This window comes from Nomascus leucogenys, chromosome X (assembly GCF_006542625.1).
Source record: "Nomascus leucogenys isolate Asia chromosome X, Asia_NLE_v1, whole genome shotgun sequence".
Lineage (NCBI taxonomy): Eukaryota > Metazoa > Chordata > Mammalia > Primates > Hylobatidae > Nomascus > Nomascus leucogenys.
Window position 1 is genome coordinate 81,610,496 of NC_044406.1, and position 27,197 is coordinate 81,637,692.

At 35.2% G+C, this 27,197-nt stretch overlaps 1 protein-coding gene across 1 annotated transcript in view; it reads left to right on the forward strand.

Moving 5' to 3' along the window:
- FAM133A (family with sequence similarity 133 member A) overlaps positions 1–26,498 on the forward strand; it is a 41,486-nt gene extending 14,988 nt beyond the window's left edge. The window contains exons 3-4 of the mRNA XM_003274981.3: positions 12,636–12,724; positions 23,554–26,498. Coding sequence (XP_003275029.1) covers positions 23,657–24,403 — 747 coding nt within the window. The 5' untranslated portion in view covers positions 12,636–12,724; positions 23,554–23,656 and the 3' untranslated portion in view covers positions 24,404–26,498. The remainder of the gene's footprint in view (positions 1–12,635; positions 12,725–23,553) is intronic.
- The last annotated feature ends 699 nt before the right edge of the window (positions 26,499–27,197 follow it).

The following is a 27,197-nucleotide window of genomic DNA, read 5'->3' on the forward strand; positions in this document are numbered from 1 at the left end:
TTTTCAGTGAAATGTGGAAAATAATACATAGCTATGTCAATTAGGACTTTTTAGTTACAAGCAACAGAAATAGACTCTGGCTAACTTATGTAATATTTAATTCATTGGAAAAATATCAGGGTCTCACAGAATCAACGGGAGGCTAGTGAGTCAGGTGTGGAAACAGGCAGAAACTGAAGTATCCCTGCAGACCAAAGAAACAGGGAATACAACATGGCCCCATAGCCAGAATAGTCTAATCATGATGTTGAGGCTGAGATAAACTGGAACGTCAGTCATTTTAAATTCAATTACTTGCTACTTGGCTATAGGAGGATGAGGCTGCTAGTCATAGTCTCACTTGGCTACTCTCAAAAGAAAACAAGAGTGCCATGAGACAGAGGAAATGGATTTCCAATATCTAATGTACAAAAGATGCCCACTAGGCATGTTACCCACCAGTCACATAATAGTGCTTAGTAAAGGGCTATTTTAACAAGCCTAGACTCATTTATCAGACTTTCATGGCCATTCACTGTCTGGCTTCAGCCTACTTTTCCAAACTTAATTTTCCTCTGCATAAGCCCTGAATTTTCCTATCTGCTTTTCTCACTCAGCCCATTCCCACTGCCTGCAATGCTTTTGACCTGTTACTTTGTAAAAAGATGTATGACTGCACATGCATGTTTAATAGCAGTGTAATTCACAATTGCAAAAATATGGAACCAACCTAAATGCCCATCAACCAATGAGTGGATAAAGAAAATGTGGTATATATACAACAGCCATAAAATGGATTAAAATGGCCTTTGCTTCAACTTGGATAGAGCTGGAGGCTATTTTTCTAAGTGAAGTAACTCAAAAACGGAAAAAGAAATACCGTGTGTTCTCACTTATAAGTGGGAGCTAAGTATGAAGATGCAAAGGCATAAGAGTGATATAATGGACTTTGAGGACTCAAATGGAGGGGTGGGAAGAGGTGAGGGATAAACAACTACATATTGGGCACAGTGTACACTGCTCAGGTGATTAGTGCACCAAAATCTCAGAAATCAGCACTAAAGAATTTATCCATGTAACCAAAGACCACCTGTGCCCCAAAAACTATTGAAATAAAATTTAAAATGTTTTAAAAATTTAAAAAGAAGTGTGATTGACACATAATGGTTATACATATTTATGGGTTACAACATGGTGTTTTGGTATATGTATATATATTGTATAATGATCAACTAGAGCAATTAACATATGCATCACCTTAAACATCATTTCTTTGTGATGAACATTCAGTAACCTTTCTTCTAGCGATTTTGAAATATACCATGCATTGTCGATAACTCTAGTCATCTTACTATGCAATAGAACACCAGAATTTATTCTTCCTAACTGAAACTTTGTAGCAATAACCAATCTCTTCCCATCTGCCGACTAACTCACTACCTTCCTCATCCTCTGGTAACCACTGACCTACATTCTACTTCCATAAGAACAACTTTTTAAATTCTACATATTAGTGAGACCGTGTTGAATATTTCTCTTGATTATTTCACTTAACATAATCTTCAGATTCATCCATGTTGCTGCAAATGACAGGATTTCACTCTTTTTATGGCTGAATAGTATTCCATTATGTTTGTATATCACATTTTCTTTGTCCATTCATTTGTTGATGGACATTTAGGTTGATTCTATATCATGGCTATTATGAAAATTGCTTCAATAAACATGGGAATATAGATACATCTTTAATATACTGATTTTTCTTTTTTTTCTTTTTTTCTTTTCTTTTTTTTTTTTTTTTTTGGCTAAGGGATATGCACCCAGCAGTGGGATTGCTGGATCATATGGTAGTTCAATTTTTAGTTTTTTAAGGCACCACCAAACTGTCTTTTCAAAATGACTATACTAATTTATATTCCCATCAGTAGTGTGTAAGGGTTGCCTTTTCTCCAAATCTCTCATGTTTTAATATTCAACTTCTCTTTTCTAAGACTTCGCTTTCCTTTTACTGGTCTGTGAATCACTGATTTTCTGTTTCCTCATTTTCTTTTAATCATGTATTGCTTGTTAGTATCTTTTTTGAATGGTAGTCTTGTATATTTGTCTATTTATGTGCCTTACTTTCCCCATATAGATTATAAACCCCTTGAGAGGAGAGATCATGTATCATTTATTTATTTGTTTTCTTGATAACCCAGTGTTATGTATGTAGTAGATGTTCATTAACTTATAATAAATGTTTTTCATTTCATTTCACTTCCTCCAAATCATTTTTGCCAGATGAACTTATGATGAATGAATGCAAGAATGTGAGTCATTAATTTAAATCAATACTAATTTAATTACCTACTGTATATGTAGCACTATATTGATTGCTTTGTGGGGATAGAAAAAACAAACTTGAAAATTGCTTTAGGAGTAGCTCACAATCTAATTTAGGAGAGAAAAAAATACAAATATGAGACAGCCCCAGAACAATTATATAAATAAGTAAAATAAATAATCTAAAAATTTTAAATATCAGTGCTAAGGATATAAGAAAATGTAAATGCATGACTTAACTATATATATATATGTGTGGTACAAGCAGATTGCTTTGTCTGGCATAAAGGGATTATGTTGGAACATATAGAGATGGTATTGGAGAATACAAGGGTTATACATTTAGATTTAATATAATAGGTAACAGCAATCTTTTTTTTTTTTTTTATGAGACAAAGTCTCACTCTTGTCTCCAAGGCTGAAGTGCGATGGCACGATCTCAGCTCACTGCAACCTCCGCCTCCCAGGTTCAAGCGATTCTCCTGCCTGCCTCAGCCTCCCGAGTAGCTGGGATTACAGGCACCTGCCACCATGCCTGGCTAATTTTTGTATTTTTAGTAGAGACGAGGTTTCACCATGTTGGCCAGTCTGGTCTCGAACTCCTGACTTCAGGTGATCCTCCCACCTCGGCCTCCCAAAGTGCTGGGATTACAGGCATGAGCCACTGCACCTGGCCACAGCAATCATTTTTTAATTAATTTTAAAAAATTTTGGTAAAAGTAATAGTTGATTAAATAAAGTCCATCTATCCAAAGGAATACTAATCTGCTATCAATAGTGATAAGTAGTTATTGACTTAGAAAGATGATCATGATATAGTATTTAGTCATGCAAACAGGTTACAAAATATTATGTATATAAACTTGTTTTTTTAAATAAAGGGTATAAATATGCATTAAAATATCTGGAAGTATAATCAACAAGGTATGTTTACATATCAGTAGTGTACTCCATGGTTATTTTTTGTTTATCTGTATTTTTTTCAGCAGATATTTTTGGTTGAAAAAATGCATATGTAAATTTAAAGACACTACAAGTTTTCAAGGACTGTAGTGATATGAAGATAGAACATGAGGTTGATTGCTTTAGCACCTATGCATAAGGATATCAAACCAGCAAGACTTATTTGATGAGATAATGGAAAGGGCACATTTAAGAGATGCTTTGGAGAAAATCAGTTTTACTAGGTTTCTAATTTAATGTGGGATTAAGATAAGGAGACTGAAAACAACACTGAATTGTGAGAAACATAGGAAAATATAGGTGCCATTAATAGGTATGGGAAAATTGAGAAGGAAAGCAAGAGGTGGAGGAGTTAACTTTTGCCAGGAGTAGTATAAGAGGTAACCAACTATATGAGATGAAAACTGGAAAAAAAAAAAAGGCTTAGAAGTCAGGGCTGGAGATACAGACTTGGGTGTAAGAGTGTTAGTATAGAAGTAGAAATTATGAAAATGGGTGCATACGGTGAGCCTAAAAAAGCTAAGTAAGGACTTAAGAAAATCCACTAAATTGTTTTTATTTACTATATCCCTGTGTGTTTTTTAAAAACCTTTATTGAAATATAATTACATACCATAAATTTCACTCATTATATAGGTATAATTCAATAATTTTAGTAAATTTATAGAGAGTTGTGTGACCATCACCATAATTGTTAGAATTTTCCTGTCTCCCCAAAAAGTTATCTAGGGCCTGTTAGCAGTCAATCCTTGTTTTTACATCCAGGCTTAAGCAAACACTCTTCTGTTTTCTGTCTATATGAATTTGCCTTTTCTGTACATTTTATCTAAATAGAATCATACAGTGTATTCCTCATTGTGCCTGGCTTCTTTCACTTATGTTTTTGAGGTCCGTCCATGTTATAGCATGGATCAGTAGTTTTTCTTTTTAATTGATGAATACTATTCCATTGTATGACTGTATCACATTTTATTCATCCATTTACTATGTGGTGGATATTTGGACTGTTTCCAGTTATTTTTGTTATTATGTGTAATGCTATTGTACATGTTTACATACATGTATTTCTGTAGACAGATGTTTTTGTTTCTCATGGATATATTTCTAGGAGTAGAATTGCTGTGTTGTATGGTATATTTGTGATTAATTTGTTAAGAAACTACCAAAATATTTTCCAATGTGGCTGTACTACATGACATTACCACCAGCAAATGCACCATGGGCCACTTTCTGTGCGTCCTCATCAACACTTGGTATAATTTGCTTTTTTTATTATGGCCATTCTAGTGTATGTGTAGTAGTTTCTTGTTGGACTTCTGATTTGCATTTCCCTAATGTATTTTCTTTGAAGAACGATTTATTCAAGTTATTTGCCAATTTTTAATTTTTTGGTCTTAATAATTATTGACTTGTAAGAGTTTTTCAAATATTCTGGATATGATCAGATGTATGATTTGCAATATTTTCTCTTATGTTCTTTTAATGATGACTTTTGAGTAACACAAGTTGATGAAGTCCAATTTATAATTTTTTTCTTCTTTGAAACATGCTTTCAATATTTTACCTAAGAACTCTTTGCCCAACCCCAACTCATGAAAATGTTCTCCTATATTCTCTTCTAGAATTTTATAATTTTAGCTCTTATCTTTAGATCTTACATTTAGGTCTGTGATCTATTTTGAGTTAACTTTTTATATATGGTGTGAAGTGTCTAATTTCTTTCTTTTCAAAAAAGATGGATACACAAATGTCCATTTGTTGAAAAGACTATCCTTTTCACCACTGAAATGTCTTTGTCCTTTTGTAGAAAATCAATTGACCATAAATATATGGATTTGTTTTTAAACTATCAATTCTGATCCACTTATTTATATGTCAACACCACATTGCCTTAACTGTGGCTTTATAGTAAGTTCTGAAATCAGAAAGTATGAGTCATCCAATTTTACTCTACTTTTTCAAGATTGTTTCAGCTATTCTGAATCCCTTGTACTCATATGAATTTTCCAATCAATGTGTCAGTTTTAGGATCAACTTGTCAATTTCTGTGAAGAAGCCAGCTGGTATTTTTATAGGGGTTGGATTTAATCTATCAGTCAAACTAGGGAGAATTGCCATGTTGACAGTGTTGATCCTTCCATCCCAAGAGTATGAAATGTCTCTTCATTTAGTTAGATATTCTTTAATTTCTTTCAGTAATGTTTTGTGTTTTTCGGTGTATGAGTCCTGATAGAACCTCTGAGCTAAATGAGCTAAGGGTGGGGAGTTATGGGAGCTGCTGTAGGCCACTGTTACCTACTATTCTTATCCAAAAGTCAGAGATTTTTCAAGCATAAATGCTTCTCAGATGGAGGTATGTTTTTGGTTAATTTCCAGAGTACCAAAATGGTTGCTTTTGTTAATTTTGTCCAGGCTTATACAGGTCGAATATTCCTTATTCAAAAGACTTGGGACCAGAAATGTTTCAGATTTTGGATTTTTTGGATTTTGAAGTATTTACATTATACTTACCGATTCTATAGCCCTAATCAAAAATTCAAAATCCAAAATGCTCCAATGAATATTTCCTGTGAATATTGTGTTGCCACTCAGAACCTTTTGGGTTTTGAAGCACTTTGGATTTCTGATGTTCACATTAGGTATACTCAACCTGTAATACTTCTATGGGAAAGGATTTCCTGATCTCCTCATCTAGTCATAACTGAAAGTTCTGTCGTCTGTGTATTTTTATGAGAATTTATGTTCCAAGCGCTTCTAGCTCCAAATGCTCAGTAACATAATATGTATTGAGATGCCAATTCAGTCAAAAAACATGTTAAACTACCACTTGTGTTATAAAGACAAAACATTTAGGTTACTGAATAATTTCCTTTTTTTGCATTGAATAGACTATGTTTAGCATGGTGATGAAACAGTTACTGAGATTGGCTATGTAATTTAAATAAACAAACAGATATATTCCAGCACTTCTTATATGTTCAATACCACAGGAAATAATGGATTAATAAATCATCATTGCTGCCCTAAGGATCCTGTAGACTAGGTAGTAGTTATGTGCTGCCATTGAACCATTATGGCACTGTCATATTTTTAATTATGTAGTTACTTGTGATTTATTTAATATGAACATCCATAAAATCTATGAGGTTAGGAACCATGATTGTATTGTTTACTTCCATGTTGTCAGCATTTCCTAGCACAGTGTTTGGAACATAATAGACACTCCGTAAATATTGTTTGAATGAATGAGTGAACAACATGCCATGGAAATATAGGGTAGAAGGAAATTATTTCCTACTAAGAGGATCAGAAAAGTCAGGGATTAAAGGAAAGGTTTCCAGCCAAAGGAAACAATATGATTGTTTAAAGTCAAAGAGTTAGAAAAGACCCAGAAATATTTGAGGAACTGTAAGGTATTTTCTAGGGTTGTAGCATAGGAGTCATAGTGATGAGTCAAAGAAGAAAAGAGAATAAGAGGAAGGAAGTTAAGGGGAGATGAGTTTGGAGAAGCAAGTGGAAGCCAGGGTCTTTCTGACAAACTAATGACATTTTAAAAAGTCAGGGTTTTATTTTAAAGTAGGTAACTAGAGTTGGCAGTATGGAAGATGGACTGGACAGAGAAAAGAATAAATAATATGTATGCAAGCTGGGCAAACCCAGTGTACAATATTTGTATAGCCATCTGTATTATGTATAGGAGCCTCCTAAAAGCTTACGAGAGAGAGAGAGAGGGAGTGTAATGTCACTGAGATATATATTCTTTAATTTCAAAATTTGCTTTGGAATTTTTGTTAAATAGAGCCACATGGTCCTCCCTTTATATCCTTGTGACAGCCTGATAATTCTTAATATTAACAGTTCTAACAATGTGAAATTACATCAGTATGACACATTTGCCTTTTTGAAATGTGCCCCTATTAGTACTATATTTGATTTTCACAAAAACCCACAAGGTAGAGACAGCATTTTTCATTTTACCAATGTGAAGACTATCCTAATAAAGACTAAAAGATCAGCCTATGGTTTCATAACCAGTACAAGTTAAGATGCAACATTAGAACCCTTTTTGAAGTCCAAACCCCTTTTAAAGGTAGCATTCATCCATGCATTTTAGTGCTAATTTTACTGCTTTTGCTTTTTGTAACTAATGTTTCTTATAAAAGTTTTATAAGAAAATTTTAACTTTGAAGTAACAACAAGGTTAGCATTTGCTTCTTTCAAATTGCTCTTTTGAAGTATTTCCACAGTGTAAAAGGTTGAATAAAGAATTACCTAGATAATAGATTATGAATATAATATTTGTTAAAATTAAAATGTTGATTATTATCCAGTACGATAAAGCACCTGTATTTTAGACCTTTTACAAAACCCAAGGTGTGTATATATATATATATTTTTTTTAAAGGGAAAGAACAAGTGAGCACAGAGAAAAAATAACATTGGGTTGGCAGCACAGGGATCATCTTGTATGTTTAGAAGGTGAGAGTAAGATCAAGAGAAGCAGAGGTAGAAACGCAAAATGCAGATGAAAAATGTCAGTATTACTGAGCATCTTTTGAGAAAGATGATATTACATTCTTGTTTATAATATTTTCATATGGAATATCTTTTGATGCAGTAAACCACTTTGAAAATATTCTCCAGTTAATATAACACAATGAAAAACTTCTGCCATGGGATTTTTCCAATTAATAGACATTATACTAAACATTCTTGAGATCTCTTTAAAAGTTGATTGCTTGTACTTTAAAAATTCAATGTATCGTGTGAAATCAATACAAAGGGGTCAGAAATTCAAGGTGAAATTAGGAAAAATTTAAATCCCCAGTAAGATAAAACACCTGCAAAATTAACCCAAGAGATGACTGGTGAGTAGATAATTCAATTTGGAAACACCCAGAGTTTTTGTTGAGTCTGAAGGAGACACAAATAGACCGTGATTATAAATTGAAAAAGTAAAATCTAATCATTTAACATGAGAATGAATTATCAGAAAGAAAACTGCTCCATTAGGGAAAGTCAGAGAGCTAGTTGGAGGTTTCCAGCACTGTCTGGGAAAGAGGGTGTCCTGATTAGTAGATTGGAATATTCCAGTCCCTATCTCAATGATAGAGATGGGTAAGTACATCAAATTAAACCTTGAGGCAGTGATCATTAAAAAAATCTACTGACTCTCTTTTTAATGATTCCAGGCTCACCAAGGAAAACTCTGCTTATGATTTTAATGTATGATGTACATACAAAAGTATGTATATCCTTTAATAGAGACATAATATGCTGGTTATCAAACTAAACATTCCTGTGTTTATAATATTTCCCAGTATAAGCTATTGCATGGGCATTCTAATTTACACTTAAATATCTTATGACTTTAGACAGGGAGAATTAGCCGCACTCCTGGTGCTACTGGGACACTGCAGAATAATAGCGTCTAATTGGAAGAAAATAAATATATCTATATAGAAGGGCATGTTGATGACAACATCCATCTGTTTGCAATTGGTAAAAGAACTAGGTGATGATAGAGAATATGCATATTTTTCCTATTCTCTGTATTGTTTTTATGTGAAATTTTTCCTATGGCAATGGTTTTCAGACTTTAGTTTCTATCATAATAACCTGAAGACTTTTTTTTTTTTTGAGATGGAGTCTCACGGTTGTCGCCCAGGCAGGAGTTCAATGGCGCAATCTTGGCTCACTGCAACCTCTGCCTCCTGGATTCAAACGATTCTCCTGCCTCAGCTTCCCAAGTAGCTGGGATTACAGGCACGTGCCACCACGCCTGGCTAATTTTTGTAGTTTTAATAGAGATGGGGTTTCACCACGTTGGCCAGGCTGGTCGCGAACTCCTGGCCTCAGGTGATCTACCCGCCTAGGCCTCCCAAAGTGCTGGGATTACAGGCATGAGCCACCATGCCAGGCCCCTGAAGACATTTTTTAAATTCCTAGGTCTTATTCCCAGAGATTCTGATACACTTGGTCTGGGATGAAACACAGGAATCTGCTTTTTTTTTTTTTTTTGAGACGGTGTCTTGCTCTTTCGCCCAGGCTGGAGTGCAGAGGCGCGATCTCCACTCACTGCAAGTTCCACCTCCCGGGTTCATGCCATTCTCCTGCCTCAGCCTCCCGAGTAGCTGGTACTACAGGCGCCTGCCACCACGCCTGGCTAATTTTTTTTTTTTTTTGTATTTTTAGTAGAGACAGTGTTTCACCATGTTAGCCAGGATGGTCTCGATCTCCTGACCTTGTGTTCCACCCGCCTCAGCCTCCCAAAGTGCTGGGATTACAGGCGTGAGCCACCGCGCCCAGCCAGGAATCTGCATTTTTAAACATCACTCTGTATAATTCTCATCCTGAGGGTTAATGAACTATGAGCAGCACTTTTATACAGAGGAAAACTTTCTTAAAAGGATGGTTCACTGCTGGGCAAAATTTCATGGGTTTCTGTTAGGTTTCTGTTAACTGACTGAATTGGTAACATTCTAACCAGTTCTAAGCCTGTGATTGGTCAAAACTGTGTATTCAAACCACAGCGAGCGTTGAGGAGTTAGCAGGTAGCTCGGTAAGAATAACTGATTTGGGTTGGGGCTAGGGCAAGACAAAATGGCTGCCATCCTCGCCCGCCGTATGCTTGGAGGTGAAGAATAGAAAATAAAATCCTTTGAGGGGGCCCTCCCTGTCCAATAGCAGAAGCAAATAGGTAAGTGTTGATGCCAAGGAGTAGCCTGGGAGACAGAATCCCATTAAAATCGCCACCATCTTCTCATAGCCACCTCAAAACAATTTAAGTAAAAACAACGCGCTTCTTATGGAAGTGCAAGTTTCCTTTCCAGTGTTCTTTCCCTCAGACCCAGATTACTGCCTCTAAAACTTCTCTGATAGAAAATCTTGGAGCTTCTCCAAGAAATGAGCAATTATTTAATTGAGTATATGCAGTTAGAATAGGATTCGGGACATAGGGGGAGGGGAAACTAAGAGCTGGAAATTGCTTAAGAGTAGTATAGGCGGCCGAGTGCAGTGGCTCTCGCCTGTAATCCCAGCAATTTGGGAGGCCGAGGCAGGGGGATCATGAGGTCAGGAGATGGAGACCATCCTGGCTAACACAGTGAAACCCCGTCTCTGCTAAAAATGCAAAAAATTAGACGGGCGTGGTGGCGGGTGCCTGTAGTCCCAGCTACTCGGGAGGCTGAGGCAGGAGAATGGCGTGAACCCGGGAAGCGGAGCTGGCAGTGAGCCGAGATCGCGCCACTGCACTCCAGCCTGGGCGACAGAGTGAGACAACGTCTCAAAAAGAAAAAAAAAAAAAAAAAGTAGTATAGGCTGGGGTTACAACCAGGAAGTGTCCGAACTAGAGTTTGAATTAATCAGACTTCAAAGTCTATATACCCCTTCCCTTGATTTTTCTAATTTTTTTTTTTTTTTTTTTTGAGACGGAGTCTCGCTCTGTCGCCCAGGCTGGAGTGCAGTGGCACAATCTCGGCTCACTGCAAGCTCCGCCTCCCGGGTTCACGCCATTCTCCTGCCTCAGCCTCTCCGAGTAGCTGGGACTACAGGCGCCCGCCACTACGCCCGGCTAATTTTTTGTATTTTTAGTAGAGACAGGGTTTCACCGTGGTCTCGATCTCCTGACCTCGTGATCCGCCCGCCTCGGCCTCCCAAAGTGCTGGGATTACAAGCGTGAGCCACCGCGCCCGGCCGATTTTTCTAATTTTAATGTGTATAAGAATCAACCGGAGACCATGTTGAAAATGTAAATTCATGACAAGTTCCCCCAAAATTATGATTTAGTAGGCATTCTGCAAAATCAAAAATCTGTATTTTTAATAAATATAGGCAAGTTATATATATATATATATAATAGGCAGGTTAATATATTAAAAATAAAAATATGGGCCAGGCACAGTGGCTCATGCCTGTAATCCCAGCACTTTGGGAGGCCGAGGCGGGCGAATCACGAGGTCAGGAGATGGAGACCATCCTGGCTAACACAGTGAAACCCCGGCTCTACTAAAAATACAAAAAATTAGCCGCGTGTGGTGGCGGGCGCCTGTAGTCCCAGCTACTCCGGAGGCTGAGGCAGGAGAACGGCCTGAACCTGGGAGGCGGAGCTTGCAGTGAGCCAAGATTGCCCCATTGCACTCCAGCCTGGGCGACACAGCGAGACTCCCTCTCGAAAAAATAAATAAATAAATAAATAATAAAAATATGTTTTTAATAAAAAGACAGGTGGTCAGTGGGTATTATTTGAGAAACATTTTTTCAGAGTGAAGTTTCTCAAACTTTTTAGTCTCAGGATTACTTTACACTGTTAGAAATTACCAAGAACCTTAAAAAGCATTTATTTATGTGGTAAATAATATCTGATATATAGTAGCTATTGATATTTGTGGTATTAAAAGTAAAACTGAGAAATGTTTACAATATTTAACCCGTTTGAAAATACCAAGAATAAACCCATTACCTGTTAACCAGGTAACACTTTATAAAATATAACTGTATTTTCCAAATTAAAAACATTTAGTGAAAACAAGATATATTATTGCATATTTTTAAAAATCTCCTTAATGCCTAGCTTAATAATTTTCTTATCTGTTTCTACATTCAGTCTGTTGTGATATGATATTTTAGTTGAAGTATATGAAGAAAATCAGACCTTACACAAATACATAGTTAGAAAAAGGAGAACCTTGGAGACTCCCTGAAAGGATCTTGAAGATCCCCATGGTCATGGGACCATACTTTGAGTTCCTGTTTTGTAGAAATAGCTGTTTTTACTGTCAGAGAGTTCTATATTCATCAGTTTTTGTTGGCAATCAAAGTTTAGGGACACTGAGGAACATTAAAAATGAATTTATTTCTTAGATTACTTAGGGTGGGGAAAATTATTTTATAAATATTACCCCAGTCGCTCTTTCATTAATTTACTTTGTTAGGTTTAAAGCACTATTGAAATATAAAATAGAAGTGTAGGTGATGGGGAAGAATTTTGTTTAAAGAAATTGGGTTTTAGAACAATGATTAGATTGAGGGTAGAATGGTTTCAATAGGCAGTGAGGAAGGAATACGTTAGGTAAACAATTATAGGTAGAAAAAGTGGGAGAGCAGGGAGCAATCTATAGTTATTTATAGTAGATAGTTGTTTACAATTGAATAAATAACAATAATGGTAAGGAAGTGCTAATCGTAACTTTCTAAAAAGGGCGATTAATTTGCCTGATAAAACAATATTTTCTTGTGGTCACGTAGCTCCTCAAATTTTCTTACATTTTTTGTTACTCTAAGTTTTAGTTCTGTAACCTAAAACTTACTGCCATGTTAGTGCAATAACTTTGACAAACATTATCTTATTTCTCATTTATCTGTGGTAAAAGTGGAGAACCTGAAAAGGAACCTGGAAAGAAGCAGCTGGAAAAGGTGAGAGGAAAACCTAGAGTGTGTGTTATCCTGCAAGCCAATTGAGGTAAGTGTTTCAAGGAAGAGGGAGTGATCCACTCTATCAAATTATGCTGATCCATGAGGTTAAAATGAAGAATAATCATTGATCATGAGATTTAGTGACATGGAGGTCATTCATAACCTAGAGAGGAAAAATTCCCATGGAGTATTTGAGGTGAAAATGCCATTGTTATGAGTTCAAGAGAGACTGAGAGGAAAGGAGTTGAAAACTTTGTATAAGTAGCTATTTCCAGTTTTGCTAAAACAGTAAGCAGAGAAATGGAGCAATAGATTTTAGAGGAAATGAGGTTAATACAGGTGGTTTCTTTTGGTTTGTAAATGAGATAAATAATAGCATGTATATTTGCTTATTTTTTTGAGAGCTTCAGTGGTGAACTCTCAAGACGTGAATCCTTTCCTTATAGAATCCATGATCTAGTGGGGGGAAATGGTATTAAACAAATGATTACACAAATAATTAGAGTATAATTACCACACCTAACTTTTTCAAGGACATCAAGAAAGGCTTCCCTATGTAAATGATACTAAAGTTGCACTTAGGGAGGGAATAGTACTTGAAAAGGTCTTGGGCAGAGGGAATATGGCATATCAGGGATACTGAAAGAAAGAAGCTACTGAGCTTGAAGTACAGACAGAGGGGAGAATGAATTTGGCAGAAGATAAAGAGGAAGAGTTAATCAGTGGCTAAATTATTCAGGTTGGAGTTCATAGATTTAGTTAAGGTCTTTGGTTATTATGCCATGTACCTTAGGGATTCTTGACTTCGTGTGTTTGGCATAACAAAAGTAAACTAGCCAAAACTGAAAGGTAAAAGATGGGACAGATAGAAAGCAGAAAGGAAAGGTGAATTGCATTACCACTATTCATACTGCCGCACACATGACATTAGGCCAGGTCTATCTGTAGCTTCATCATCAATTATTTTTTCTAATAAATACTAAATTTATTCAGTATTCACAGCATTGAGATATTTCTGTCTAACTGATCAAATCATATAGTAAGCAGGTTCAATTTGTTTGTTAATATGACCAGTAACAACAGATTGTCATTCCCTACCTAATATCCTCCAGCGACTTTCTTTTAATCTCTTAAAAATAATATATTTTCCAACTTTTTCTTATGAAATTTTTAAACACTTGGAAAACCTGAAGACTAACACCTATATACCCGCAATCTAGAGTCAAGAACTTTTATCATTTTGTTCTATTTGCTTTCTCTGTTTTGCTGCATAATTTGAAAGTAAGTTACAGACCTCATGATGCTTCATATGCACATATTGCAGCATATATTGCCTAAAAATAAGGGCATTCTCTGTAATCTCAGTATTACCATATTTAAGCTACTTAAAGTATTTTCCTGTCATCTAATGCCTAATCAGTATTAGATATCTTAGATGCCTCCCCCCAGTTTTTAGCAGTTTTATTGGAGTTTTTATACCATGAGAATTATTTATTTTAGGTTTACAGTTTGATGATTTACTGCAAATTTACAAAAGTTGTACAGCCATCATCTTAATCTGAGAACATTTCGTCATTCTAGAAAGAAGCCTCTGATACATGTTTTTTTTTTAATTGAACTAGGGTTAAATCAAGGTTATGTCTCTTTAAAGTTTTTTTCCTAAAATAATTTTTCTTTTAGTCCAAGAAATTTATTTTTAGAAGAAATCAGCTGTTTTATGGAATCTTCCACATTCTAGATTTATCTGCCTGTTTTCTCATTATGTTATTTAACTTTTTCCTCTATCTATCCCCCAACCGCCACTCCCAATATTTTCTGTTAAAGTCCTGGTTAGACTCATTCTGATATATTTGGAATAAAACCCAAATTTGCTAATTATTTTCCTCCTCTGCAATGTAAGCCCCATAAAGCCTTCTCTAATACCAGTGTGTGGTTCACAGTAGGATCTCAATAAAAATTTGTTGAGTGAATGAATGAATCACCTACATTCAGGTTATATATTTTTGCCATCCAGTTTCAATCTCAGCCTAAGACATTTTTCCATTTTAAATTTTCTCCCTCTGATGATGAATACTGAGTGATCCCTCCACATGTTTTTTCAAATCATGCCAGTTATGGAAATATAGTCCTTTTTGGTTCCAGTATGATAATTATAATATAAATTTGGACAGTTTTGATGCTTCTGACCATTCCATGCTATTATTTTCAGTAGCCATCTATAATTTAGTTATGTTAACAAATATACTCTGGCCTTTGGATTTTAAGGACATGTACATATACATAGACATTTCTAATGTGAGAAAATCTAAAACTCATATAAGTGTATCCAGCTTCAATAAATAACTGTAGTACTTTTGACTGTTTCTCAGCCAGTATATTTACATCGAATTCTATGTTCTGTTTTCAGAAATACATTAAAAAATTTACATGGGGGTGGCAGTTTGCAGAAGGCACTGATACATGTAAAACCAAGTAATGCTATTTAAAGCAATGCACAAATAGATATGTTTTGAATTACGTTCACTGGGAAAAATAGTAAAGAACTCCCCTGGTATTTTGCTTCCTATGCTTAAGGCCTTATCTTTGATAAGTTGTTAGGCGAGATGACATGTGTATCTTGGCACAGCTAGATGCTAGGGAAATGTTGACATATTTTAGATTGCAAATCGGTTTGTATGCACAGTGCATTGCCTCAAAGTGCATATTATGGTCCTCTACTATAAAATATATTGCTTTAGTTTAAAACTAAAATGTAGATGAAATTATAAGAAATAAATGGAAAGTCCAGTTTGATCTCAACCTGAAAGTCTGAAATAATTTTTCATTTGCATACTGGTCAAATCTAAATAAAATTGATTTTAGGTGTTCAGTGCTGAACAACACTGGCTTAATAAGATTTGTAATTTGAGGAACCTTGTCAAGGATTTCTACAAAACTTACAAGACATTTGTTAAATAGGAACTAGGACAATGGGCAGAGAACATAGGGCAAACCTTATTTGTTTGGGGTGTATTTTTATATAAGTAGTCATATCACACAGATGGAAATAGACTAGTATTTAATTAGATTTGTTTCATGTAAGGTGACCCGTGAAATAGAGGGGCTGGAATTTTCAGGGCTCTAGGACATTTTCGTTACTTCATATGTAGTCATGTCCCACTACATCTGAACATAGGGCTCTAGAGCAAAATCTGTTGTCAAGAAAGAATCAAGAAAGTTGCTAGTGAATATCCAAAACATATCAAATGCATTTTCAAAACAAGTACCTTCTTGGAAAATGCATATTTGAAGTTGGTATTTATGTATATAATGGTTTTCTACAGAGGATTTCCTAAAGTATTGACACTGGAACTATAGAAACTATTGTTATTTAGTTCATGGCTTCTTGGCCAGGGTAAAGTGCTAAAGGGACAAAGCTTGCGAATTTAGTTTCTCTGAGGGCCTTTACTCTTTTTATTAGACTATACTCTTAGACTTTCAAAGAATTTCAGAAGTATATGCAGGACAGATCCATTCCTACTACTTGAGAAATAAATGGACTTTGTCAATGATGACTCAGTCATATCACCTAGATGTCCATTATAGTCAACACAGTATTCTATATATCATCTTTAAATAATTCCTGATTCGTGCAAAGTGCTTAATTTAAACTTAATATGTGATTGAATGAATTAAAAACATTTTACGTATTTTGTAGCTCTGTCCATTGAGAAGGCCTGGAAGAAACGATATCCCAATAGCAATAAGCACACCCAGTGCCAAGGTCTTGTTTCCTATTATTGTTCTGCAGTAAAAGGAACCCGTGCTCTGTAGAAATAGCTGATTCTAGGGCTAATGCAGGGGTTATACAAAATGATACTGGAGCATCTTGTAAGAGCCAGCAAGTAAGAGAGTACTTAAGAAACAAAATGAGGGAGTTAATGGCAGAGGGACACAGGAGCTAACTAAAAGAGCTTTCAGTGGCCAAAGCTGGAATAGTTTAATCAACAAAATAAAATTGTATTGGAATATTACCCAAAGTATAAAATTAATACTCATGAATCCATACTGGTATAAATAAATGACTTAATGCATGGGGATAAATGGAAAAATCTGTACAGATGAGTTCCAGAAAATTTATGTAGGCATACCACCAACAAGAAGTTGGAACGTAACTTCCCATTCTTTAAGTGTGGGCTGCACATAGTGACTTTTTTTCCAAAAAGTACAGTACGGAAATGGGAGGAGAATAATCTTAGAGTGGAGAAAACTGATAAATACTACTTTGGTCAGGTGATCAAGGTTAGTAACCTTAGCGATAAGTTAGTAGTACATACCCTTGATATGATGTGATGAGAATGGTACTTTGCCTTTGTGTTATTTCTCCCAAAAACTTACAATCTGATTATAGCTATGATTAAAAAAAAAAAAAAACAACAACAACAACACTAGACAAACTCAAATTGAAAAGCATTCTAGGCTGGGCACTGTGGCTCACGCCTGTAATCCCAGCATTTTGGAAGGCCAAGGCAGGTGGATCACTTGAGTCCAGGAGTTCGTGATCAGCCGTGGTGACATGGCGAAACCCTGTCTCTACGAAAAAATACAAAAATTAGCCAGATGTGGTTGCACATGCCTGTAGTCTCAGCTACTCAGGAGGCTGAGGCAACAGAATCGCTTGAGCCCAGGAGGCAGAGGTTGCAGTGAGCCAAAATGATGCCACTGCACTCCAGCCTGGGCAACAGAGTGAGATCCTGTCTCAAAAATACAATAAAATAAAATAAATATAAAATAAACCTTCTATAAAATAAATAACTGATGATTACTCCTCAAGACAGTCACGGTCATCAAAAACAAATTCCTGTGCCACAGTTCAGAGGAGCCTAGGAGACATGATGCCTACTTGTAATGTGGTATCTTAGATGGATTCCTGGGACAGTAAAAGGACTTAGCTGAAAACTAAGGAACTTTGAATAAAGAATGGACATTAGTTAACAATAGTGTGTCAGTACTGGTTCATTAGTTGTGGTAGATGTTCCATATCAATGTAAGATATTAACGGTAAGAGAGACTAGATACAGGGGATACAGGAATTCTCTGTACAGTATTTGCAAATTTTCTGTAAATCTAAAACTATTTTAAATAAAAAGCGTGTTTAAAAATACATATCACTTGATTGGCATAAAAGCTAAACAATAGTGATGATTTGTTTTTCTGAATACAAAATTCAAAATGTCTTACTATATTAAGGTAAATGAGAGGGTGAAGTGCTCATTTCTTTAAAACAAACATTTGACAAAGATTTATACTTGGAGCTTCTACCCTCTCACGTCATTCTTTTCTATCTTATCACTTGCATCTACAATATTTTGTTGCTTCTATAAGCTTTCAGATATCATCCTTAAGATGGCAGAGATTGACTGTTTGTCACTTGACAATTCTGTAGAGGGAAGAAAGAGGAAGAGATATTTTAAATTCTCACATTTTCCTTAGAATGACAAATGCTCCATGACAGAACTATGCTGGAGGGAGTATACATGAGAAGAATTGTTTCCACACTGCACAGTTTTCTCCCATGTTGATTCCAGTCAGGATAAGAGTGATAATTTCTGCTTCAGAGCAGTCATGTTGACAACTAGAATAGGATGTGTTCATGCTTGGCTTTTATTTAGGAAAAAAAGCATATTATATTACACACCCTTGCTAGAGCTATGTATTTCCTGGAAATTAATATATATGATTAAATTTTCCAAAAAACCCTCTTTATTTTTCATTTCTCCTGTGACTTAGATTGCACTATTGTTATTTTCTATATTATCAGCCAATGTGAAATGGCCAAACATATTGTGGTAATTAAAGATATTGTTATATGTGAAGATTATTATCATTTTATAATTTGACAGACCCATTCCTATCTTGAGTCCTTTAATAAACTTTCTAAGATACATTTGTTTCAGCAGCATGGCAATTTACATGAGCTAGTGTGAACAAAGAACATTAAGGTGTTTTTTTTAAATAGGAGCCTCATCCGAATGTCCAGATATTTGCAGAAGAGTTGAATGCTTCAGATTAAGGTTTAGAGGAATTGCCAGCTACTTTGAAAAAGATGTTTCAACTCAAATTTATGTATCTGTGAGAATTTATCTACAATTATACATCTCAGTGAAAATTCATTGGAATCATTTGTAATCTTTAAATGATTTAGAGGTGGCCTTTAAAATAACTAGTTTTAGTGATATTTGTGGTACAAACTACATTGTGAAACATTTAAATATCTTTTCAGTAATCTTACATTTATATTGACATTTACCTAAGTATGTTTCATAAGAGATAGTATAATCACTTTCAAAAAGGAGAAATTGAGATGATTACTAGTTTATAAAACAATATGAATGTTTTGCACTGTATTCAGCTTTTCTTTTGTACCTCAAGGCCTTAGCATCTGATATTCCTTCTGCTTGGGGCATTCAATCAATTTTGGCTCTTTTATTACTCCCATCCTGTTTAACTGCTTTTTCTGGCTAGCTCTGGTTTATACCACAGGTCTCAGATGACATGTCAGTAACTCAGACTTGACTTTCCCTTCTGAATTAGGTCTCTGTTTCTTTCATAGCATCCTGTACTTTTCCTTCATCTCCCCAGTCATGATTATGATTATATACTCATTTGTTTCATATTTGTGTAATAAATGTTACCTTTACTAAACTGTAATACCCATTGCATAGTATCTTGGCACATAATAGATTATCAAAAGGGAATTGTAGGAATCAATGAACAAATATTATTATAATATCCAGATTACTAGCATGATTGTCACAATTTGTATCTAACCTTTACAGGATTTTAGCATATTTCATGAAAATAAGTAGATGTACAGAAAATCAAGTTACTCTTTGTTCTATAATAGAAACAGAGAAGGTAAGCCACAATGCTTTTAAAACAGAGTATTTGAGCAAAAGACTTTGTTGGTGTTACTTCTTCTCTTTTCTCAATTTGATTTATCTTCTAAGAAAGGATCATGCAGATTCTTCAGTTCAGAAGAGCTCCAGCAACACTTATATGGTGACAACACCCTCTCCCATTCTCTGTTGTTACTCCAAATTTTAATTACTGGTCTCAAAACTCCTATCCTGCCTTAATCTTAGCAGACGACCTTGGCACCTACCACTGAATGAAAATGAAGGCTATTATGTGAGAAATACTTCATCTTTCTCCCTTTTACCTCCTACCACCCTCCAAAAAATCCTGCATCCATTCCCTTTCTTTATTCTTTGCCTCTGCTCTTGGGAGAAGAAATTCTTTCTATCTCTGAGTTTAATTTCATTCCTTTCTGTTTTCTCTGTGATATTGCCACATTAGTTATTTCTTCTCTTACGTATGTTTTTAAAACATGTTTTCTTTGTACTTTATCCTTCTAGATGCTCTATGAATATGCTCAAGTTTCTTTCATGTAAAAAAAAAAAACCATTAAAGAATTTTAACTCCGCATCTTTCATGGTTGCCTTCTTATCTCTTTACTTTCCGTATCGACTGTGTCTATGTACTCTAGGTCTCTACATTCTCACTTTCAATTCAGTCTTTTAACCCACTGTCACCTGGCTTCTGCCTTCACCACTTAGCCAAGATTACATTAGCAAAGGTTACTAATGACTTCTTAATAGCCAAGTATAATGGACATTTTCAGATCTGAATTTGACTGATCTTCTGCATTTAATACTGTTGTCTGTAACAAATCTTTTCTGTTTTTATGAATTTTTCAAAGGTAAGGATAATACTTGTTTTTTGTAGAAAATTTAAACATTACAGAGTCATAAGGATTCTTATGCTCACCTTGAAACTTTATTCACCCTGTGTTTCTTGACTCTTTCTTTTCTGATACTGGTCCAGCTCTTACTACTCTGGCTAAATTCTTAATGCATACTTTGTAGGTTTTTCATTCACTGCCAACCCCTTGCATGTTGGTGTTCAGTTGGATCCAGTGCTCAAACTTTTTTTTCACTTGAAATTTCCCTGCAAAGTAATTTAGTTTTCTCTCATGACCCTAGCTATCACTCAGCGACTGCCAGTTCAGTATCTCTAACTCAGATCACTTTCCAAAGTGCCAATTCCCATACATCCTCTTTCTTACATGCATAATTGTTCATAAATCTCACAGGCACTTCAAACTTCAGGAGTCCAAAATGGAAACTAGAACCTTTTCTCAAGGTCTGTGCCATTTTCTCTATTACCTAGTCATTGTCATTGCCTTTGGTCTAATGTGTCGAGCCAGAGCCTTACCCCAGATTTCTTTCTCTTTTTCATCCTTTGTATCCAATTTGTCACTAATTTCAATAGAATCTTCTCAACATGTCTCATATATTTCTCACTCTTTTCATTCACAGTGTCGCTGTTTGAGTTCAGACTCTTTCATTTCTTGTCTACATGAATTTTTAAGTGGTCCCATTGCCTTCTATCTTAACTTGACTTCAATCCATCTTTCACTGTGCAAATAATTGTCCTTAAACACTCAAATATGACCATATCATTTTTCTGCTTAAAATAGTGTCTCCCCATTAGCTTCACTGTAAATCCCACAGGAGAGAGTCCAACCTCCTTAGCATACCACCCAAAGCCTTTGTAAACTGGCCTTTGCCTATCTTTCTAGCTGATGTCAGGACTGGGTCTCAAGGGACTGAAATTAGAATGGATTATTCTATTGTAAGTGTCAAGTAACAGAAAGAAGCTGCAAGTTGAATACGAACTGAAGTATTTAAGAGTTTCGAATGGTCAAATCAGAGACACGATGATATTTGAGACGTGGTTAGGGTAAGACTAAGAATGAAAATTACAGAAAGACCTAAAAGGGCTGCCTATAACTAAAGAGGAAGGAGAATAAGATCAAGAACACAGAAAATAAGATGTTGGAAACTATCATCAAGAGTCACTGAAATGCCTATAGCATTGAGCTTATGATGGGTAGGTATGTTAGGTTGACTTAAAGTATCAGATTTAAGATGGAGATTGATAGAAAAATCTATAATATGTCTGATCGTCTTTCTCTTCTGTATAAAAGACTTTATTGGCTCTCTATCAGCTGGAGGACAAAATTCAAGATTTTCAAATGACCTAAGAGGGCTTCCATATTTAGGCTTCTTTTTATCTCTGCAAACTTACCTCCTTCCCCCTGCCCTCTTGATCTTTAGGTTCCATCAACTCTAAATACCTGCTGCTCTTTTCTCATGTTTCCTCTGCCAAGATTGTCCTTAATTTCTTCATTTTCTGGGTAAATGCCTGTTCATTCCTTAAGACCTTATACAGACATCACCATCTCCAGCACACTCCCTCTGAATCCTCCTTGCTCTCAGAGTTACCCATCCATCCATCCATGCATTTATTTATTTGTTTATTATTAAGAAAATATTTATTGAGTGCTTAATATGGATCAGATTCTATGTCATGTAATGGGAACACCATGGTTAATAAGATAGGCCACACATGACCTTTACCCTTCTTGGTCTTACATTTAGCAGTGGATACACATGTATAATGCAATAATCACAAATAAAATAATTACCAATTTCATAAATGCTATGAATAAAATAAACAATGAACTATCATACAGAAAAATGAGGATGAAGGGTAGACAGAGAGGCAAACCACTTTAGTATAAGGTTGAGCCATAAAAAGTTGTTGATCTTTAAGCTGTTTGTGTCCCATAAAATAGTTTTACATAGTTTAACCTAATGGTTGACTTTCTGAGGAATTGACATTTAAGCTGAAACCTGAAGGATGAGGTGGAATTGGCCATGCTGGCTAAGCCTATAATTCAGCATGTTCCAGGAACCAAATGAAAAGAATTGAGAAAAAGGGTGAGTGAAACAACACAAAAGTAAGAGACAGAAGTAGGGCAGATCATATAGGACCTTATAGGAGATTGGATTTGTTTTTCATTAAAATGTAAAGCCACTGGAGTTTTTTAAGATCCTTGTGTTTACAGTGTGGGACTAGAATAAAAGGGAGTAAGGTTGGAAAAATGCTACCTATTAAGAGGTTGATGTAAGGAGACAATCTGGTGTTGCCTTATTTGTGCAGTTTGGAATCAGGCTGCCTTTGTTTAAATCCTGGATATGCCATTTATTAGCCATGTTACTTCATGTTCAAATTTTGAGTTTTACTCGAATTCTCTAAGCCTCAGTGTATCTGAAATAGAGACAACGATAGGATCAACTTCATGGGTTTGGCCTTGAGATTGAATGAGATAATCCATTGCAAACACTAAGCAGTCCTTGACAGAGAATAAACACTTACTAGGTACTAGAGATTAATAGCCCAAGCGAGAGATGATAGTGGCCTGGGCTAAGTTGATGACAGTATATTTGGAGACAAGTGAATGGATATGAGGCCTATTGTGGAGGTTTAAATATCAGGATTTAGTAATGTATTGGATTTGACAGTTGAGGGAGAAGGATTTTTCAGTTATGACTCCTGGGCTTCTGTCAAAAGGAGTGGAGAGGGTTGTGTTGCACTTTCTTGAGTTGGTGAAGGTCTGTCTGGTACAGATTTTAGTTATATAAATTTCTCTCTATATACTACATAAAGCAGGAATGAAAGAGAGGAAAAAGGTAAGTATCATACAATGTAAGAGAAAATGGCTATTAAATATTTTAGGTATCTGTCAGAATCTTACATGAGGTATATAAAACACTTTTAGTTTATACCACAGTGTCTGTAATATGTTTATACCACAGTGTCTGTAATATGTAAAATTTTAAAATGTGTATATTGTTTGTTCTCATGGTATAAGATTTTGGAAATTTCTACTGTACTGTGTGATAGGCAGTGAACAATTAAGCTTATATGTTTATTTGTCTTTATGTTAAAGGTGATTTGTAATCATTCCATCTGCTTCTCTTACAGAATGGAGCTTGCTTGATATTTCACTAGATAAAGAATTTAAGGAGAGCATCTATCTTTGTTCTCCTTGACAGCTGAGAGTCTGCCCTTGGAAACGTCAGGCACCATGGGGAAGCGGGATAATCGGGTAGCCTATATGAATCCTATAGCAATGGCCAGATGGAGAGGCCCAACTCAATCTGTGGGCCCAACAATCCAAGATTATCTAAATCGACCAAGACCCACCTGGGAAGAAGTAAAGAAACAATTAGAAAATAAAAAAACAGGCTCAAAAGCATTAGCTGAATTTGAAGAAAAAATGAATGAAAATTGGAAGAAAGAACTTGAAAAAAGCAGAGAGAAATTATTAAGTGGAAATGAGAGCTCATCTAAAAAAAGAGAAAGAAAGAGAAAGAAAAAGAAGAAATCTTGTCGGTCTTCATCTTCTTCATCAAGCTCTGATTCTTCAAGCAGTTCTTCAGATTCTGAGGATGAGGAAAAGAAACAAGGAAAAAGGAGAAAGAAAAAGAAGAACCGTTCATACAAATCATCGCAAAGCTCTACGTATGAATCAGAATCTGAGAGCAAGGAGTCTGTAAAAAAGAAAAAGAAGTCAAAGGATGAAACAGAGAAAGAAAAGGATATAAGAAGCCTCAGCAAAAAAAGAAAGAAAAGTCATCCTGATGATAAACCTTTATCATCTGAGTCCTCATCTGAATCAGATTATGAAGAGGATGTGCAAGCAAAAAAGAAGAGAAGGTGTGAAGAGCGAGAACAAGCAAAGGAAAAAGTAAAGAAGAAGAAGAAGAAACAGCACAAGAAGCATAGTAAGAAGAAGAAAAAGAAGTCTGGATCAAGTCACAAGTCAAGGTAACATCAAGAAAAAAAGCAAGAATGAGTTTGTCAAGTTCCCCTGTGTTAGTAGAATTATTTCTGTACTTTGAGTTGCCTATCAAATCCCACTGTGCCAGAAAGGGGCATAGTGGCTGCTGGCAACTTCAATATACATTTTTGTTTGCTTGTCCTTCCTTCCAATGGTTAATTCCTCTGAGAGCTAAAATTCTGTTGTCATACCAGTGAATAAAATGTTTGAAATTAAAGTAAAATGTGTTAGATAATGAATAACTTTGACAAAAAAAGTGTATCTAAGATTAAATGTATCTAATTCGAATACATCTTTGAAATATCACCATAAATGAAACATAAATGTAATTTCCAGACAATTGTAGTTGGTATTTTTGATGCAAGCACTTAATATTGATGTCTCAAATTCCTTGCTTTTGTAAATAAGTTTAGTTCATTTTCCTTTTTTCTTTAATGAATATTTGTTTACATGGGGAAAGAGCATGTGGGGTGGGAAGGGCAAGTGTTTGCTAATCACTGTGGCTAGCTGAATAGTGTGCCTTTGACTCTTACACATCCTATTTTTGCCAGAGCAGCAGCCGTCCTTTTCTTACTTTATGAAATTCTGGGGTGTTGTATGCTGCTTCAAGTGAACAAGAAGGACAGAAGTTTACAGCATAAGTAAGCCCCCGTATCTATGAAATTTACCTCTTCTTCAGCACTGTTTACTATACAGTACTGAATAATATTTAGTATTACAATATTACATGATTTGAAATAACTTTATACCCATTTTGTATGGGAACCATTCTAAACAGACCCTGATGTTGTTTGATTAAGAAATATTCTGAAATTTTTTTGCATGTTTTATACTGTTAAGTTTTAATTATCTTACCATATTCTATATAACTGATGATCCTTTTTTAAGATATGATTTATGCTTAGGATATAAGTTTCAAGTTTTTAGTTTCTTAACCTTGCTTATATTAATTTCATTACTGTGTTTAATTGCACCCTTGCCAAAATATTTAGCATGTGAAAAGGTTTTTTTAAAAAAATATGTAATGCCTTCATATTGAAGCTGGTTACTGTAAGCAAGTTGAGTGCCAGACCTCTAGTACGCCGTGTGTTACATGAAACTACTGCCAAAATCTTAGTAAGATTGTTGTTGAAAAGATTGTTGTCTTAAGCATTAATATTGAATTTATATAGAAGTTAAATGTAGGTGATAATGACATCATTGATCTTCCTGTGCCCATATTTTCCTACAATTTGGTGCCTTGTATCTGTTGCTGACTCACTTTTACCACTAGTGTAAAAATAAGTGAAAAAATATTTTTACTTTACATTTTTATATATCAGAGTAACATAAATTATAAATTTGTGTCTCAAAAACCACCTGTGATGGAGGATGTGCTAATTGTAATGTAACAGGTACAAAGTATTTTGGCATGATGAAAAGCTCAATAGCTATTGTTTTTAAATAGCAGATTTTATCTCAGCTACCTTCAATCACAAGTAAAATTATAAAGCTAAAAAACATCTACAATAACGTGTTGGCTGCCAAATTTTTTGCATTGGAAATACTGGAATCTCTTATTAAAGTTCTTGGAACATTATAGTGATGCCATGTTAGATTACCTTGGAGCTTCATAACTTTAGCTTTTTCCTAAAAATATATGTTTATGCTGATAAAAACTATTACATTTATGGGATATTTTGTATCCATATAGAGTTTTTCAGAATTGTTCATTAAAATGCTTTTTATAAGCTTATATTATTTGTAGAATATGGCAAAAGCATTTACAGCTCATCATATATCTATCTGCTCCCGTTCACTTCCAAACCTCTTGTAGTTAAGCAATGACATTTGACTACTTCAAGCAGAGGGATTGTAAACAGAAGTGATTTTCTATTTCCATGTTGGACTGTAAAAAGTTCTGCATGACCCTCCAGTTTTCTTTTGCCTGTCATGGTGACCTGAAAGCAAGATGTTCCAAATGGCATACTTACAAGATGGATGCAACCTGGGTCCTTAGGTCGCTGTTTAGAAGGGACCTGACTGGAGTGCTGATGGACTTGCAGTAAACTTTTTAAGTGTAAGAAATAAACTGTTATGTGTTAAACCACTGTGATTTGGGGTCTTTTTATTACTGTGGAATCACCTAACCTAATCTGACCGATAACACAGAACTCTAGAACATCTATTTCATTATTTACATAAAATAACTCACCTTATTCTATCACATTCTTCTGTAGTCTACAGATTGACTCAGAAGTGATTATTATGCCATAGTAGAAGGAAATACTCATTATATTTGCATTGGTTTTTATGTAATGATTGAGGGAGAGAGTGGTCTACCATGTTTCATGCTTATCAGAAATGCTGCCTAGGAAATAAAACTACATTATTCTGTTGATTGTAGTAAAAAAGTTCCGGTAAAGTTTTTGAGAAGGAAATTTTAAAAGTATTCATGAGGACTTGATGAAGAAGAGGAATGCTATTTTTTATATTAATTATAGAACTTACAGCAGAGAAAAGTGCTATAGAAATATGGAGGATAATAGACTGAATAGATTTAGTTGAACATTAATATGTTGCTTCTAAATTAAAAGCAACATAATTTTGTCCCTATTTGAAAAGCACTAAAGTTGTTATTAGTGATCTGCCTATGTGCTTAGTAAGGAGTATAGCTTTAGATATAACATGCAACTCGCTTTGGCTATGGAAAGGGCAGCAGTGAGAAAGTAAATAAGAAAGAAGATGGGAGATGTGAAAAATTGATACACTCTAGATTCACAATTTAATTTTGATCACAAAAGGA